The following is an 18,529-nucleotide window of genomic DNA, read 5'->3' as shown; positions in this document are numbered from 1 at the left end:
GAGATAGTGAAGTAACTGCCCAGGTACAGTTTAGCAAGTGCCATGCTAGAATTCAGCATTGTGATTTATACATTCTGTTTATTTGAAAATGTGTAAGGTTCTGAGTCAGCCATCAGAGCACTTCAGAGGAGAAAGGCTTGCTTCAGAGTGTAGGTGAGTTAAATGCTGAACTGACCACCAAACCATTTTGGCCTACTTGCCACCTCCTGAGGTACCTAAGTCAGCACTGAGTTCTATGTGAACATGAGGAGCTATGACCCTTAGCTCCCTGGGCCCCTGCCCTTTAATTTCTCTTCTGTCTGTTACCATGAGGTGGTATGCCGGAGTCCAGCTCCAGCAGGTCCAGGGGTTCCCTCAGGATGGATGGCGTCGGCGATACGAATGAGAAGACACAGCGAGTCTCAGCGTTTCCAAGTGTCTTCCAACTTTATTATTTTTAAGACAGCTTTTATATTTTTTGTGGTACATAGAAACAAATGTAAAGTATAGAGTCATACCAATTCAGCTTAGTGGGCATACCAATTTAGCTTAATGGGCATATGAATTCAGCTTAATGGGCCTATCAATTCAGCTTAATAGGCCAGCAGTTTTGACCTTCATCAAAACAGTTTGCATGTTTTTAGTTACCAAAAGCCTCATTTTGTTTACATCATCTTCTGGCCTGGTGGCCTGCTAACACCTTGTGACTCTCTATTGATAAAGGTTGATCAATCAGAATACTTTTGTATAGGGCACATCAGGAAAGAATTCATCAACAGGAAGTTTCAAGGTAAAACCTGTTTTTGGTAATTTACTCTATGCCTTGAGCTTAACAGAAAAGAATGTAGTTCCATAAAGTCAAAGAACAGCAAGCTGAAGGTCAGCTCTAAGTAAGAATCATCAGTTAAATCTACAATTGTCTTATTATTTGTATTAAAGCTAAACTTTTATTTATATAAATTTTTAACTATTATGCTTTTATTATATAGGCTGTTAAGAGTAAAAACATAGTGAGTAAATATAGACTAAGTAACAGTTTCATAAGCAATATTTCTTGTATTTCCTAACAAGCCTTTTTTCCTGCGAAGGGTTTTGTGCCCATAGGGGCTTTCTGTGCGGAGGCTCTCAATGCTGTTTTATTACTAGGGAGCAGTTATGTACATTAGCTCCAAAGGCACAGGTACATTTATTAAACAAACCAATATGTTAGCAAAAGGAATTTAGATCAGAATACTCTATATCCCAGATAATTTTATTTAGGGTGCTACCGTTCAGGGGCCTTGTTGATTTGAGGTTTCAGAATGATCTATTTTAGAAGGGAATCAGGAAAGGCCTTTTGCCTAAGTCATAGAAAATAGGAAGAGGTTTATTACAGTAAACATCAGAAAGACAGATATCTTTAAGGTGAACGCTGAGGCAGCCTTCCGAGAATCCCTGAGGCCTAAGAAGCCGTGCTCAATCATTCCTCTTTCTCATGACTCTGTCATGGGTGGGATCTCGTGAGCTGGCTCCCGGCAGTGGTAGTCTTCTGTCCTCCCTCCACTATCCCCCAGCCCACTTTCCCACAAGGACTGCAGATTTACTTTTCATAGCCATGTGTCTCCTGGTCTTCCCAGCTTGCACTTACTCAATCCATCAGCTCTTTCAGGATTTTTATGTGTTCTTTTCTGAATTACTTGCTGACTTTTCCCTTCTGTTTCCTACTAGGAACCATCTTATCAAATGAAACTCACTTTTCTCTTTCATGCCCCTTCCCTTCTGCCCACTCCCCCAACACTCATCTGTGCACAAGCAGCTTGCATATTTCTGCCTTTGCTCAGACAATTCTCCTTTAGGTTTAGTTTACCCTGCTTCTCTCTTCTCTACCTTTGCTCAGACAGTTCTCCTTTAGGTTTACCCTGCTTCCCTATTCTCAGGCTTTTCCAGTCCTGATTTCAAGACAAATCACTTAACGCCTTAGAGCCTGTTTTCCCATCTAATAAATAGGCCTGATAATCCATCAGGGTGGAATGAAACTACAACGAAAAATATTAAGTTGGACACTCTTTGTAAAAGTCTATGTACACTTTAATTTTTGGTGCACCACGAGGCTTACAGAATCTTAATCCCCCAACTGGGAATTGAATCTGTGCCCCCCTGCAGTAGAAGTGCAAAGTCCTACCCACTGGACTGCCAGGGAATTCCCTGTGTACACTTTAATGTAAACATTTCTTCTCAGCTACCTCCTCTTCCACATACACACACATCCTATTTACGGAGTGCTGGAGGTGGTGGAAGTGGGACGTGGGCCCTGCTGTCTAGCGATATGCAGTCTCACAGCCACACAAACTACAGACTGTATGTGATGAAGTGCCAAACTGAGCTTTGGGGAATTCTGAGAAAAGGGATGACATGTCTTTTCCAGGGTCCCTTCAGTTAAATAATGACAGCTACTTCAATCTTGTTGACCCTCTCTTAGGCCAGTGCTCATCTGCCTGTTTTCCCCCACTCCCTGCTCCTCCAGAGCTCAGATTTCTAGGCACACGTGAGGCTCAGTTATCTATGACCCTGTGGCTCTTATCATTTTGGTCGTATTCTTAGACCATATCAATACTGTCACGAATGATAGAGGGAGGATCAGATCAGGTTGTGGCTAGAGCTCAGGTCTGATTTTAAACCCTAGAGGGAGATTTAATAGGTGTTGGGAAGGAAGCATGACCCTAGTTGAGGGGAAATTGCGGGACCAGCGTGCGTGGGAGGACTACCCTAGTTGAGTAAGGAGCTGGAGAGTTGATTCTTAGGAGGCTTCTTAGATTGCTGCTGGGTAAGGTGATCAAATCTAGAAACGGAGGGATATTTGCTCGCCTAGGAGGAGTTCACTGTAAGATCTGGAGTAAGAATGATATTCAACATGAACTGGAAGGGAACGCAGGTGTCTGAGTGACCCAGTCCCTGAGGAGGTAGACCCCAGTTACATCTAAGAGTTAGTTGGTCTGAGTGCACAAATGCAAATGTTTGTGGCTTCTTTAATCAGAAAAATAGCATTTTTTTGGTATGCACTTCCGGTCAAATTTTTATTCGTCCCTTCAAGCCTGACCCCCTCAGACCTCAAGCTGAAAGAGCAGGCGGCTGGAGACACTTTAACTAGAAATCAAGACCCTCATCTGGGTTGAGAGTTGCCCCAACACTTGGTGTCCACCTACTCTGGCCCCCCGCCCTAGGCAGAGAGCAGAGGAGGTGGCAAGAGCTCAAAAAGTGAGCTCCGCATTAGAGGACTGGCCAGAGGGCCTTCGGAGAGTTAAGTTGGCCAGAGGACAGGTGTGCACATCCCCCAGAGAAAGCAAGTTCAAGGGGTCCTAGGTCTGAGGGGTAGGAAGGTGGGATAAGTCCTTACAGAGCGCACAGGGTGATGAAGCCACCACCAGGGGGCGCGGCCCTAGGGGGCGGGGCACGCCAGATGCCCGAGGGCACTGTGTGAGCCCTGACCTATAGTATAGGGTGGGGGCGCGAAGCAGAGAGCGCCTTTCCCTGCACCCCTCCCTGCTGGCCCCGCCTCCCTGGCCCCGCTTTCCGGGCCCCTGCCCCACCCCCGGCTCCGCCTCCACCCGCCCCGCCTCCGGCCGCGGCCCCTTCCTCCCGCAGCTGGTGCTGTGGGGCCGCGGAGCCGCGCATCGCCGTCTGCATGGCCGGGGATCTGCGAGCAAAGGTGAGACTGGCGTGGAGTGCGGGCAGCGGCAGGGCCTGCGCCGGGGGGCGGGGGCCAGGCCAGGCCTTCCCTACATCTGTTAAACCTTCCAGGCTCGTCCAGGCCTTTCTCACCGCCAAGTCCCCTGGTCCCGCATAAAAGCCCTAGAGGGGCGCGGGCCAGGCCTCGGGCGGCGCTGGTCGCAGACCTGCCACCGCAGAGTCGGGATCTGGAGTGGGGCGGGGGCCCGCGTGGTGAACAGTGTTCCCCGGGATCTGGGTCACGTCTCCTGGCGTCTGGCGGGATCGAAGGAGAGCTCGTCCTCGAGCTGCAGCAGTAGAGACTGAGGTTAGATCTGAGGAGAGGAGAGAACCGCGGACTGTCCAGGATGAAGGAAGGAGAGGGTAGCAGGGGAGGGGCTCTCAGGCCATGAGAGACCGCCATCCTACTGGGCAGAGAGGGATACCGCCCACACTAGGCAGGTGGACATCTGGGATGAAGGTCGACAGCCTGCCTATCCTACATTGATCCTGCTGGCTACCCTCCTCAGTTCCCTCCGCCCCAAGATCTAATAGCGGGAAGGTGGTCAGAGTTCAGGGGGCCGGCCCTGGGGGAGGATCGCAAGCTTTGGAACCGGAGATGGTGTGTGGGATGTGGACTGGAGACCTTGAAGCCTTGTGGTCACTGGGGGAAGGGGGTGGGAGCTCCGCCCGTCCCCCCGCCCCATTTAGCCCCACTCTCCTGCCCAACAGGTTAAATGCAGACTGAGCGCTCCCGGCCCAAATCCCATATCTAGAACTGCAGTAGACATGGGAGTAGAGGTGGGTTAAGTTACCTGTTCCATTGCATCTTTACTTTGCTAAATCAAGGGGCCTCCTCCTGACTGGGTTATGTAGCCCCTCCCTCCCTTGCCAGACTGGCCTTGACCCATGCATGCATCCTATTTGAGCATCTGAGATCAGAAACTTCCCTCCTCTTTACACACACACACTCACAAACACAAATTTGGATTCTGGCCTTAGAATTAGGACTTTGGGGAAGGGAGGCAGGGTTCTGCTCTGCATCTCACTCCCAGTGGATACTGGTAGCCTCCAAGCCTGCGGTGAGAACTGGACCCCTGTGTGTATATACGCTTGTCTCTGCGTAGATGTAATTGTGTGTTTGAGGACAAATGTAGTTGATCCTTCTGTGGACATGATGGTGCCTGACCCACTGTATCAGTGGGATTGTGTGCGTGTCCCTACAGGGGCAGGACCCTCCTGTGAATAGGTGTACAGTCTTCCATAGGGACATGTGTGGGTGTATAACCCCCCTTGTTATATCAATATATCAAAATATCAACAAAATGTTATATCAAAAATATCAATAACCTCAGATATGCGGATGACACCACCCTTATGGCAGAAAGTGAAGAAGAACTAAAGAGCCTCTTGATGAAGGTGAAAGAGGAGAGTGAAAAAGTTGGCTTAAAGCTCAACGTTCAGAAAACTAAGATCATGGCATCTGGTCCCATCACTTCATGGGAAATAGATGGGGAAACAGTGGAAACAGTGTCAGACTTTATTTTTTTGGGCTCCAGAATCACTGCTGATGGTGACTGCAGCCATGAAATTAAAAGACGCTTAGTCCTTGGAAGGAAGGTTATGGCCAACCTAGATAGCATATTTAAAAGCAGAGACATTACTTTGCCAACAAAAGTCCGTCTAGTCAAGGCTATGGTTTTTCCAGTGGTCATGTATGGATGTGAGAGTTGGACGGTGAAGAAGGCTGAGCGCCAAAGAATTGATGCTTTTGAACTGTGGTGTCGGAGAAGACTCTTGAGAGTCCCTTGGACTGCAAGGAGATCCAATCAATCCATCCTAAAGGAGATCAGTCCTGGGTGTTCATTGGAAGGACTGATGTTGAAGCTGAAACTCCAATACTTTGGCCACCTCATGTGAAGGGTTGACTCATTGGAAAAGACCCTAATGCTGGGTAGGATTGGGGGCGGGAGGAGAAGGGGCCGACAGAGGATGAGATGGTTGGATGGCATCACCGACTCGATGGACATAGGTTTGGGTAGACTCCGGGAGTTGGTGATGGACAGAGAGGCCTGGTGTGCTGCAATTCATGGGGTCGCAAAGAGTTGGACACGACTGAGCGACTGAACTGAACTGATAACCCCCCTTGTTAACCCCTGAGACTGAGTGCCTTGCTAATTGAACGGGCATGTGAATACAACTTTACATGTAGATATGTATAGACAGGTGGCAGGCCCTTTAGGTGAACATATGTGTGCAGACCTCACTGTGAATGTGTGTGCCTGACTTTTCATGTGTATGTGTACTCATAGCCCTCCTATGAATATGTATGTGTGTGTGTTTCTATCTGCATGCACATCTCCCTCCTCTGAACATACATGACTCATTGAAACCTCTGTCGGTGTGCCAGGCACCACACTCTGAGTGGTTCCTCTGACCTGGGGTGTATTCCTCTTGCCCAATCCTAGAGACTGATCCCTCCTAGCCTTAGGGCTCCCCCTGCCCCTGCCCCACTTCTGCACGAAGCAAATAGGAGGCCCCAAAGGTAAACAGGTGTGCCTCCACAGTGAGAGATGGGGCCTGGGCAGTCTGCCTGGGGCCTCTTGCTGCTCCAGCCCCCAGCCCAGGATCCGATGCCCCTCCTGTGGTCCAGGGAGCCTCTTCAGTCTACTCATACTCCATTCTCCATTTTTGGGCTCTGCTCCAGAACAGTAGTGACCTTTACCTCTTGAAAAAACCCTCCAAATTCCTGTTCTCCCTGTGGCCGATTCCCAGTCCCTCCCCTCTCTTCAAGGCCACCTAGTTAATATTTGACCTGGAAGGAAAGGGAGAGGCCAGTGGCCCCTCTGGCTTTGTCTCATGAGATTGGGTAAGTCAGGTTTTCTCCACACCTAGCCTAACCAAGGAACTTCAGAGATCAGGCCTGAAGTTCAGGGGTCAGATCATACCTGCCACCTATCCCAACCCCATCCTCAGCTGGTTGCCATGAGAGAGGGTCCAGGTGTGGTAACAGTCTCCAAGATGTACCAAGGGAGGTGGCCAAGGTCTCAGGGATCCTATCGTTCACCTTTTCCATGTTGCTCATGTCTCAGTTAAGTGACCTTGCACACTTGAGCTTCTTGTACAGGTATGCCAACTGCACGGCTGAGGGTGGGGGAGAGAAGAGGGGGCAGATACTCCACCTTGGTGCCTGTGAGTGCCTGTTTGCAGGTAGGGGCATGTGTGGATGCTTAGCCAGAGGGTACAGTACAGACTCGCATGGGCAGGGCAGAGATGTGCACCCCCTTGGTGAGGAATGCTGAGGAGGAGAAGTATCTAATTAAAGAGAAATTCCAGAGGGAGCTTTCAGGCCAGGGAAAAGAAAAAACAAAGGGAAAACAGGACAAAATAAACAAAGGCCCATTAAGCATCTCTGCCCAGGCCTTCCTGCATAAGGCACCCCCGCAGGCAGAGGGGCAGCTGCTGCCCAAGTTGGGTCTCACTGCTGGGAGAAGGCATTCTTCCTGAGAACCTGGGCTCTACCAAGATGGAGGCCTAGCTGAGCTTCTGACTAGGTTACAGAAGTGCTGTCACCTGAGATTTGGGTTGAAGGGAGTCTAGGGTCTTGTAAAGTGGGCAAGCTCCACCCAGCTTCCTGCATCTGAACAGCAAGGAGGACAGAATGACGGGGTTCATCCTCTTGTGGGAGTTTCATAGATGCTGGGCCTCCTCGCTTTGATACCACCTGAACTCAGAGGGGAATGCTATATACTTTCCATCTACACACAGATGAAAGGACTTTTTTTTTGTTTGTTTTTTCTTTTCTTCAGAAAACAGACCTCAGTGAACCAGAACTAGCCCTGCTGTTGGGGCAGGGTGACCCCACCAGTGACCTACAACCCCTGTGTGACCCCACCATGGAGTTTATAACTGATGCCAAGAGTCAGCCTGGAATCCACCCCTCTTCTTGACCTCTTACCTGGGATTCCATGGCTACACAACCATGTGATTCCATGTCTTCCCGATTCCAGGACCCTCCCTGGCCCCATGACCTCTGACCTTCTAAGCAACCTCCCTGGACCTTAATCCCCGTGACTGTTCTTCCCATCATCCCCCAGCCTCTGGCCCTGGCTCCCTTTGGGGGTCTTGTTGGTCTGGGCCTCCCCAGGAAGATGTGGGGAAGGCTCTGGCCCCTCCTCCTGAGCTTCCTCACAGCAACTGCAGTCCCCGGATCCTCACTGCGGAGACCATCCAGAGAACTAGATGCCACCCCGCGGATGACCATCCCCTACGAAGGTTTGACATGCCCAACTTCGAAAGGCAGCAGGAGCCAGGGGCTGGAGGTGGGGAGGCAGTCCCAGGGCTGGGCTCACAGATCCTGCTCTCCCCAGAGCTCTCTGGGACCCGGCACTTCAAGGGCCAAGCCCAGAACTACTCAACACTGCTGCTGGAGGAGGCCTCCGCAAGGCTGCTGGTGGGAGCCCGAGGCGCCCTGTTCTCTCTCAATGCTCACGACATAGGAGACGGGACTCACAAAGAGGTCAGCCCCTGGAGCCTAGACCACCCAGAAGGTATCCAGCTTCATTCAGCATCTTAGGACCTCAACTTCCCAGAAACCCTGTCAGTCTTCTGTAACCCCCTGGTCAGACAGCACTGCCTTTCCTGGCCCAGGTCTCCTTTACATCCAATGCTCCTTCTGACACTTACCTCACCCTGGGGTCCTATCACCTTGTCCCACAGGTGATGGGGAAAGGCAAAGGCATTGGGTTCGATGCATCAGCCTATTCCCTTTATCACCCCCTCCAGATTCGCTGGGAGGCCTCCCCAGAGATGCAAAGCAAATGTCATCAAAAAGGGAAAAACAACCAGGTATGTGATCTGCCCTGTCCCCAACTCCTTTCCTCTTTCTCTTCAGTGGGGGCTATCACAGTTGGAGAGGTACAGATCAGCCAGTCAGTTGCAGCAACCACAATAGACACTGTGAGTGCCACAGGAGTGGCAGGCCTGGGAGCAATACTTGTATTCCAAACACCTGGTGACCTACTAGCGTGGTTTTAGATATTATCTTAATCTCCTCTGGGCTCCCAAATAATAATCATGATAACAATAGTAATCTCTAGTAAGTGCTGACTTAGCTATTATCTAATTTCATTCTAAAATAATCCTAGGAAATGGTGTTATCCTCCACTTTCAATGAGAAAAATGAGGCTTTGGTCAAGGAATAACTCAAGTACCAACTTTTACGTAGGTATTAGTTAAGTGTCGGGGTTCCTTGGTGGCTCAGACAGTAGAGTGTCTGTCCTCGATGCAGGAGACCTGGGTTCAATCCCTGGGTCAGAAAGATCTCCTGGAGAAGGGCATGTCATCCCACTCCAGTACTCTTGCCTGGAGAATCCCATGGACAGAGGAGCCTGGCAGGCTACAGTCCACGGGGTTGCAAAGAGTCAGACTGAGCAACTAACACTCTCTAGTGAAGTGTCAGCCCTTTCTAGCTAAAGAACAGAATGTCTGCAGGGGTCCTATGTCTAGCTATGTAACAGATTCATCTGGAGAGCTTTTTACACAGTGTTTTTGTTTTTTTGTGGCGCGGCGTATCGGAATCTTAGTTCCCCAATCAGGGATCGAACCGGCAACCCCCTGCAGTGTAAACACAAAGTCTTAACCACTGGACTGCCAGGGAAGAACCTGGAGAGCTTTTTAAAAATACCCCAAGGCCCACAAGCTGGGGGATTCTGACTTAGTGGGTCTGCGGCACTTAAAGGCGTCTCCAGGAGATTTCATCAAAGGATGCCTCTAAGTGTAACATGGGTGGAAAATGGAGCTGGTGAAGCAGATGGAGCCCAATTTATGGAAGGCTGTTAACACCCAGCTGGGGGTTTGGGTTTTATTCTATGACAGTGGTACCCTCACCATTTGATATTTTAGAGACTTTCAAACTTTAACGTGCACTCGAATCACCTGGGTGTATTATAAATGCAAATGCTAACTCAGAAGGTCTGGGGAAGGGCCTGCGATTCTACGATTCTAATGAGCTCCCAGATGAAGCTGACACACTGCTGGTCCCGGACCACTCTTTGACTTTAGAAGAACATTTCCCAAAGCATGTTCTGAGAAGCAATAATTTTCAAAAGAGATGTTTAATAGTTAGATGAGTTTGGGAAATGCTGCATGCTCAATCCCGCAATGCACAGTGATATCCTTAAGGCTTTGAGGCGTCCCCAGTAAAGGTAGCTTTTACCTGTGGTTTCCTACTCATTTGACCACAGAACCCCCCCTCCCCACTCCCCCCTTTTTAATGGAAACATCTTGGGGAAACTATTTTAAGAATATTTATCTGGTCTCAGGCACTAAACGAATTAAAATAGAGTGAGTCTGGAGGCAAGAAAGGTAGTGCGGAGGTGGGGGGCATCATATGGGTCAGAGGAGGGAGGCCTGAGCAGGCTGATGGAGAGGAGGGCTGGGTGCCAAAGTCTGTACCTGGTGAGGGTGGGGTGAAGACACAGAGGCCTGCATGGACTCAAACCCCGGGTAACAAGCAGGAGGAGGAATCACTAACAAGGTGAAGAAGTCAAGAGGGCGTCGGCTTAGAGCATTTGATGGGCAGAGAAGGCCACTCTCTGCAGGAGGGTGAATGAGGCCAGAGGAAGGGGCAGGGCTCTGTCATGTAGGGCCAGGAGCATGTGGGGCCCTATGTTCAGGACTCTGGTGAGTCACAGAAGGGTTTTAAATACAGCAGTGACATGATCTGGTTTACATTTTTAAAATATGCCTCGGAAAGTGGGTTGCAAGAGGGTGCTGACTGGTAGAATCTCTCTGAAAGGAAAATCCAGACAATGGTAACAGCAGTCTCCTTTGAAGGCAACAGGATAAAAAAGGAGACTGTTTACAACATATCCCTTTGTACCTTTTGAATTTTACACTGTGTGCATGTATTCCTCATTCACTGAATCAATAAACAGCTTTTGTAAAGAGAGACAGAGAGCTGGGGGAGCTGTCAGGTGGTCACTGTGGCTGTCCAGGGAAGAGATGACGGTGATAACGTGGACTAGGGTGGTGGCAGTGGAGGGGAAGTGGACCAAGTCATGGGACGTGTAGGATAAAGACTTAATCACGGAGAGAGACTGAATGTGGGGGTGAGGGAATGAGAAGCAGCAAAGATGACGCCTGGTTTCTGGACTGAGTAATAGGATGGACGGATGAAGTGAGGTGAGAAAGACTGGAAGAACAGGTTTAAGAGAGAAGATGCACAGGAGGGAGGAGGGGATGAGCTTGGTTTCTGACAGCGTGAGTTCGACATGTCTGTGGGCTAGCAGGTGGAGCAATGGCTGGAACCTGGGGGGTGGTAGGTTTGGTAATGCCACACTGAAGCGGGTGTGGGGGCTCCATGACTGGAGGACAGTGCTGAGAAGATGCAAGAGAGAAGCATCTTCAAGTGGTGAGAGCCCTTGGAGCCCCCAGACTAGGGGACTACAGAAGATGCAGAAGCCAGCCAAGTGTGTCAGGTAAGCTGAGCTAGCCAAGGGAAGAGGAGCCATGCCCCTGGGAGACCAAAGGACAGTGAGTTCCCAGGAACAGTCTGTGTCCTGAGCAGTGAGATCCAGGATCTTAGAAGGAACTGTTTGTCCTGTGAGTGGGGGCAAGAGCCAGACCACAGAGCTGGCCTAATGGAAGAGGTCTCTAAGGAGGCCCAGGGCTCACAGCCCTACTTGTCTGTCCCACAGACCGAGTGCTTCAACCATGTGCGATTCCTGCAGCGGCTCAATGCCACCCACCTCTACGCATGTGGGACTCACGCCTTCCAGCCTCTCTGTGCAGCCATTGTGAGTGTGTTTGCCCCTGCTCTGACTGCCGCCCCTGCTCCCTGACCCTGGACCCATCTGACCTTCAGTGACAACCCCGGCCTGTCCTCAGGATCACTGACTTTGGGCCCTTCCTCCCCCAGGATGCTGAGGCCTTCACCTTGCCAACTAGCTTTGAACAGGGGAAGGAGAAGTGTCCTTACGACCCAGCCCGCGGCTTCACTGGCCTCATCATTGGTAAGCATGCCCTCCTCTCCACATGGGTCCCTCAACTACAGGCATGCTGTCTGTGGAACATGGATCTCATTGCTAGGACTTGCCACCCATGTAGTATTATGTGTCTTGTGTGTGACGTGTCTCTCACGCTGGGCATGTTCGTGCCTCAGATGGAGGCCTCTACACAGCCACTCGGTATGAATTCCGGAGCATCCCTGACATCCGCCGGAGCCGGCACCCACATTCCCTGAGGACGGAGGAGGCACCGATGCACTGGCTCAATGGTTAGGAGGATAAGGCCCAGGGTGATGGGGGGCAGGGGACTGTTTCTGCATCTGTACTCCCTTGGGCAGTTGACCATCATCCCATCCCCAAGTCCCCAGGTGAGCCTGTCTCTTCCTGGGTATGGTTGAATAAGGGCAGTGCCGGGGGGGGTGGGGGGTGGGTGGAGATCCCCAACCTATTTCAGAAGCCACCTGACCCACAGATGCTGAGTTTGTGTTCTCCGTCCTGGTGCGGGAGAGCCAGGCCAGTGCCGTGGGTGATGATGACAAAGTTTACTACTTCTTCACGGAGCGCGCTGCTGAGGAGGGTGCAGGCAGCTTTGCTCAGAGCCGCAGCAGTCACCGCGTGGCCCGTGTGGCCCGAGTGTGCAAGGTGAGGAGGATTGAGGTCAGGGTGAGGGTGCAGAGGCTGAACCTCTGACCCTGGCCACTGAACCCCTGCCCCCTGCCTCCCCAGGGAGACCTGGGAGGGAAGAAGATCCTGCAGAAGAAGTGGACCTCCTTCTTGAAGGCACGCCTCATCTGCCACATCCCACAGTATGAGACGCTGCGCAGTGTCTGCAGCCTGCAAGCTGACTCCTCAGCACATACACACTTCTATGCGGCCTTCATGCTGACCACACAGTGGTCAGTTCGGGGACGGTGGGAAGGCGAGGGATGGGGACAGCATAGGGGCTGGAGCAGAGGTCAGGGGAGATGAGATAGGACCCCCTGGGGGGAAGCCAGCCACAGACGGAGAACTTCAGGCACATCCAGGGGTCTGCTGCCACTTAGGAGAGGGTCTGTGGACTTGGAGCTGGGATTGGTCAGGGCAACAGTGGGCTCTAGGCTGGGCAGGTGGGCGGGCTCCATTCAGTGTGACTCAGCCCCCTCCCCTCTATCCCATCCTTAGGAAGACCCTCGAGGCCTCGGCCATATGCCGTTATGACCTGGCTGAGGTGCAGGCCGTCTTCGCAGGCCCCTACATGGAATACCAGGATGGTGCCCGGCGCTGGGGCCGCTACGAGGGTGGAGTGCCAGAGCCCCGGCCTGGCTCGGTGAGTGCTGAGGCCTGGGGTCAGTGCTGAGTAGACAGGACCCCTACGATGGGGAGGAGGTCTAACCTTGTGGGAAGGTTGGGCCAGTGGTAGAGGTCTAAGATTCACCACCCTATCCCCCACCACAGTGCATTACAGATTCACTGCGAAGCCGAGGCTACAACTCATCCCAGGACTTGCCATCTCTGGTCCTGGACTTTGTGAAGTTACACCCACTGATGGCTCGGCCCGTGGTGCCCGCACGCGGACGGCCCCTGCTGCTCAAACGCAGTGTGCGCTACACACACCTCACGGGGACACCTGTCAGCATACCCAGCGGACCCACCTATGACCTGCTCTTTCTGGGCACAGGTGCTTCTGACCCCTGGCCTGAGCCCTTTGATGACTGCTGGCCTGAGTCCTTGATCCCTGTTGACATCCAGTCCCCTGGATGACCCTGATCACAAAACCCTGGTGACCACTGATGTTGATTCTTCAGTGAATACTCACTACTGGTCCCCAAGGACCACTAGCTCTTGGTGACTGCTGACTCTTGTCACCAACCACAATGACATTTGACCCTGGTCACTAATGCTTCTAAATCCAGTAATTCTTGCCACTAGCTTGGAGTTTCCAATCTCGGGAGAACCCACTGCTACTGGCTGAATCCTTGTCCCTGACCTCAGGACTCCAAGCTGTTCCCGTTAGGCTATTTATTGCAGGGGGCTGAGAGTAGATTCCACTGTTGGAGTCTGACCTTCTGCCATTCCCATACCAGCTGATGGCTGGATCCACAAGGCTGTGGTCCTGGGCTCTGGGATGCACATTATTGAAGAGACACAGGTGTTCAAGGAGCCCCAGTCTGTGGAGAACCTGGTCATCTCTCCGATGCAGGTAGCCCCTGACTCATGACCCTCAATATTCTGGTCTTGCCCGAGTAGACAGAGGGAGGTGGGAGGCTGGACCCTGGCTGTGTGTGTGTGTGTGTCTGTAAGTGGGAGTGAGGTGCTGCCAACAAGCTGTTCTCTCTGACTCCTAGCATAGCCTCTACGTGGGGGCCCCAAGTGGTGTCATCCAGCTACCACTGTCCAGCTGCTCCCGCTACCGCTCCTGCTACGACTGCATCCTGGCCCGGGACCCCTACTGTGGCTGGGACCCCAGCACCCATGCCTGCATGGTGACCACCACCGTAGCCAACAGGTCCCAGAGTAGCAGGTGAGAGGCATGGGGGTGGGGGTTTGAGGGTCCCATTTGCCCCGGGGATCAGGGCCTAAGGGGTGAAGGAGGGCCTGCCAGCTGTGGGGAGTAGGGTCCAGTTGTTAGCAACAGCTTTACTGACCCTTCCACTGGGCAAACTACAGCCCAGTTCTCCTTGTTCTTGAATCCCAATCCTCTGTCTCTAGGACAGCACTCATACAGGACATGGAGAGAGGAAACCGAGGCTGTGAGGGCAACAGGGACACAGGTAAGTGACATCATGGCTGTGTGTGGGTCTGGCAGCGCAGTCTGTCCTCTTTACCATTTGATGCCATTTCTATGTGCATATATATATCTGAATGACTCTGTCTGTGCTTTCAGTGAGAATGACCCAGCACAGAGTAAGTATTCAACAAACATTTGTTGCAAAACGAAAAGTTATAAATAAGCAAACAGGTTCAAGATGTGAAGCTTTTCCTCACTTCTGGAGCTTAAAGCCAAGTATGTGCACAGGCAATTAAGTGATCACACAATAAATTACAATTCTTTTGTTTTTTTTTTTTTTTGCAAATATTTATAGCACTTTTATTCACAGTAGCCAAAAAGTACAGAAAAATCCAACTATCAATGGATGGATGAAAAAAAGCACTAAAAAATGAAATACTGATAAACACTGCAATGTGGATGAACACATTATATGAAGTGAAAAGAAGCCAGACACAAACTTACACAGAAAGTAGATCAGTGATTATGGGGCTGAGATGGGAATGAAGAGTTTTAGTTTTAGGTGTTTTAGTCACTAAGTTGTCGACTCTTGAGACCCCATGGAGTATAGTCTGCCAGGCTCCTCTGTCCATGGAATTTCCCAGGCAAGAATAGTGGAGCGGGTTGCCATTTCCATCTCCAGGGCTTTGTTTTTTTCTGATACAAAAGAAATAATTACAACTATGACAAGGGTTTGAAAGATAATAGGTTTTCCCCAAGGAAGATCAGATGACTGAGCTGATATCTGAAGCAAGAGCAATAATCATAATAATCATAGCTAATATGTACCAAGGATTTACCATGCGGCAAGCACTGATCAAACACACGCATTTCATTTGTTCTCAGAGCATTCCTATGAAAAAGGTGCCATTATTACCATCTCCATGAGGGGCAGTCTCTCCGAGTAACAGAGATAATAAGTAAACTACCCAAAATTGATCAGCTCTTAAGCAGTAGGGTCAGAATTTGAGTCTAACCTCAAGCAGGCTTACTGGAATCTGCACTTTTGTTCACTGTTATGCTTTCTCCTCCAAGTTAACCTGGCTAATAGAGGGCACGAGGAAGGGGATGACATCCAAGTAGAGGGAAGAGCAAGCGTGGTGTTTGAATGAGAGAAGAGGCTGGAGAGATGGGCAGGACTGTGCTGAGACGGGATGGCATCATCAGCTTAGTGTTTTTAAAAGGTCACCCCACTACTGCGTAAAGAATGGATTAGGTGAGGGCCAGCAGCTGGGGAAGGAGATGTGAACAGGTCTGAGAAAGATTCTGGAAGCAGAATCTTAGTGAGGGTTAGATACAAAGGTGAAGGGGAGAGAGAGACAAGGGAAACTCAGGTTTCTGGGAAATGGCTGGTGGTGCCATACATGGTGATGACAATTCAAGAAAAATACCTAGTGTAGTCTAAGAGGGAGCTTTTGGCCTCAGTTCCTGTGAATGTCCAAGAGATGCACGGCACGTAGAAGATACTCAAGTCTATGTTCAATAGAAAACTCTTTGTTGGAGACAGAGATGAGGAATCACTGGTAGATGTCAGAAACTGAAACCACTGAGAAGGGCCAACTGAACCTCACATGGGAGCATGAGCACAGAGGGCTTGGTCCTGTAATTCCACATTCTGTACTTGGTGCTGGGGACCTAACAGTGAACCACCTGGCTTGCCATCTCCAGTGCCCTCCAAGGATAAGCAGGCACTGACCATGTTTTCCTGTCCCTTGCTCCCTCCAGGGCCACCACCACCACTGAAGACCCGTTCTGTGCTCCGGGGTGATGATGTCCTATTGCCCTGTGACCAGCCATCCAACCTGGCCCGGGCCTTGTGGCTGCTCAATGGGAGCATGGGCCTGAGTGATGGGCAGGATGGCTACCGCATGGGTGTGGATGGGCTGCTGGTAACAGACACGCAGCCTGAGCACAGTGGCAACTACGGCTGCTATGCTGAAGAGAACGGCCTCCGCACCCTGCTGGCCTCCTACAGCCTCACGGTGCGGCCAGCCACTCCAGCCCCTGCTCCACAAGCCCCTGCCATGCCTGGGGCACAGCTGGCACCAGATGTGCGGCTGCTCTATGTGTTAGCCATTGCTGCACTTGGTGGCCTCTGCCTCATCCTGGCTTCCTCCCTCTTCTACGTGGCCTGTCTTCGGGGAAGCGGACGAGGGCACCGTCGAAAATACTCACTGGGTCGGGCCGGCCGGGCAGGGGGCTCTGCTGTGCAGCTGCAGACAGTCTCAGGCCAGTGTCCTGGAGAGGAAGATGACGGTGATGATGGGGAGGGGGCTGGGGGCCTGGAGGGTGGCTGCCTCCAGATCATCCCCGGAGAGGGGACCCCAGCCCCGCCGCCGCCACCCCCACCCCCACCACCGACTGAGCTGACCAATGGGCTGGTGACGCTGCCCAGCCGGCTGCGCAGGATGAATGGCAACAGCTACGTGCTCCTGAGGCAGAGCAACAATGGAGTGCCGGCGGGGCCCTGCTCCTTCGCGGAGGAGCTCAGCCGCATCCTGGAGAAGAGGAAGCACACACAGCTCGTAGAGCACCTGGATGAGAGCTCTGTCTGAGCCCAGCCTCCCAGGACAAATGCTCTTCCAAACCAGCTTGCCTGTAACAGGCTGGGCCGCTGCCTCCCCAACAGACCCCTTACCCTCATCCCTGCAACTCCAGGCCCTTCTCCCAACTTTGTGATGTCCCTGTAGGGCTGGCCAGCATCAGGCCCAGCCAAAGCCCCCTTCTCAGTCTCTCCACAGACCCATCTGTGAGCAGCCCAGGTCAACCGGTGCTCCTCAGAGGTAGGTGCCCCTCAGGCTCTGCAGTCCCAGCCCCCATTCCTCTTCCCTTTTAACCTAAACACATGGGAGGAGAGGATGCCATCCTCCTGCCCCATTCGTCTGCTTACACCCTTCCTCTTTCTCCCAGGCAGGGCTCTGCAGGTCCAGGTGGCCTCAAGGTCACCACCCTCTGCCTGGCCCTATGTGCTGGATGGTCCTGAAAACAAACCAGACCTCTGCCAGCCACCAGAGCCACCTGAGCCCTGCGTGCATTCACGTGCACGAATGCCTATCAGCTGGGCTGCAGGGCCCCCACTCCCACCTCCTGGTGCATTCCTGCATTTCATCCCTTCTTCTGGACTTTGGGTACCCTCTCAATTGCCACCTACCATCCTATCTAGTCTTTTCTTGTAGTCCCAGCCCCATGTGATGACCTCTTTGGCAAGAGCTTGGCAACAGGCCAGCCTGGGAAGGTAAGACTACTGCATCCTTCCCTCTTCTCCCTTAATGTGTAGCCCTTGTGAGTCAGCCTCCCTACCCCTTGGTCACTCTCAGGAGTGCCAGAGACAGCTCCAGGCATGGTCTTCCTCATGCACATGTGCTTACATTTCCATTCACATGCACCTTCTGAGCCTCCCCTTGCTGCATCGAACCTGTCTGTCGGATTTGGTCCATGAACATTTCAGAGGGAGAGCTGTCTCCCATTTAGCTGTCTTTGCAGACACTTCCTTAGGACGGGTGACCAACACTGCACTCAATGAGCCAGCCTCCCTTTTGGGGACCAAGCATTTGCTGCCCCTAGATCAGAGCAGGGGGAGGAGAGATCTGATGTCTCACCTGGCACTGATGCCCGTTCTCGGAACTATGCAAAGGGCAGAGGCTGGGAGTCTGGATGCTTGGCTCCCACCCCTGTCCTACCTCACCGGGGCACTTTCAGGGTCCAGGGGCCTCTGAAGTCTCCAGGCCCATATGGGACAATCAAAACCTGACTGAGCTCCCCCATTTCCCTCGGGTGAGGATGACTGTTATTTTTGTAGCTGAGAACGTGGAATCCCACGGATTTTTACTGCCCTTCACCCAACCTCTCCTTCCTCTACCCCACAATGAATGTATTTATTGTAAACTGGCTACACTTCTTTAGAAATGCCCCCACTCACCATGCAGGTGGGTGGGACAGGCATGTGACACAGTGGGGAGGCTGGGCTCAGCTCCTCCCCCTACTGCTGGTTAATAAATACCCTTTTCCCCACAGCTACTATTGAGTGGTCTGCTTGGTCTAGGCTGGTCTTCCTCTATTACCAGGAGACAGGCTTCTAAGCTTATGATAAAGATGCTTCAGGGTGGGCTTT

General features: G+C 51.8%; 2 protein-coding genes and 1 long non-coding RNA gene across 4 annotated transcripts in view; 2 read left to right on the top strand and 1 right to left on the bottom strand.

Annotated features, from left to right (window-relative positions):
* SLF2 (SMC5/6 complex localization factor 2) overlaps window positions 1–7,938 on the top strand; it is a 65,331-nt gene extending 57,393 nt beyond the window's left edge. The window contains exon 21 of the mRNA XM_081548069.1: window positions 7,473–7,938. The gene's annotated coding sequence lies outside the window, so the exon portion shown is untranslated. The remainder of the gene's footprint in view (window positions 1–7,472) is intronic.
* On the top strand, window positions 125–18,431 carry SEMA4G (semaphorin 4G). 2 transcript variants are annotated; one of them, XR_014070818.1, is made up of 16 exons: window positions 125–153; window positions 7,473–7,938; window positions 8,034–8,182; window positions 8,449–8,511; window positions 11,364–11,462; window positions 11,585–11,678; window positions 11,828–11,941; window positions 12,145–12,314; window positions 12,399–12,568; window positions 12,834–12,978; window positions 13,107–13,329; window positions 13,736–13,851; window positions 13,997–14,172; window positions 14,361–14,422; window positions 16,144–17,201; window positions 17,329–18,431. XR_014070818.1 is itself a non-coding variant. In XM_081548204.1 (15 exons), the coding sequence occupies exons 2-15, from the start codon at window positions 7,815–7,817 to the stop codon at window positions 16,971–16,973; spliced, it is 2,535 nt and encodes an 844-aa protein (XP_081404330.1). In that variant the 5' UTR covers window positions 125–153; window positions 7,473–7,814; the 3' UTR covers window positions 16,974–18,431. The 2 variants fall into 2 exon arrangements, 1 of the variants encoding a protein (XP_081404330.1); XM_081548204.1 differs by having other exon boundaries at window positions 16,144–18,431.
* Window positions 14,701–16,831, bottom strand: LOC145528989 (uncharacterized). Its single transcript, XR_014070830.1, has 2 exons — window positions 16,594–16,831; window positions 14,701–15,075 (listed from the first exon to the last, which is right to left on the bottom strand). It is a non-coding gene; the product is annotated as an uncharacterized LOC145528989 (long non-coding RNA).
* Window positions 18,432–18,529: the final 98 nt, after the last annotated feature.

The sequence above is a fragment of the Giraffa tippelskirchi genome, chromosome 2 (assembly GCF_054371585.1).
Source record: "Giraffa tippelskirchi isolate mGirTip1 chromosome 2, T2T-mGirTip1v1.2.pri, whole genome shotgun sequence".
NCBI classification, from domain to species: Eukaryota; Metazoa; Chordata; class Mammalia; order Artiodactyla; family Giraffidae; genus Giraffa; species Giraffa tippelskirchi.
Note: the sequence above shows the minus strand (reverse complement) of the source record. Positions and strands in the feature narration are given on the sequence as shown.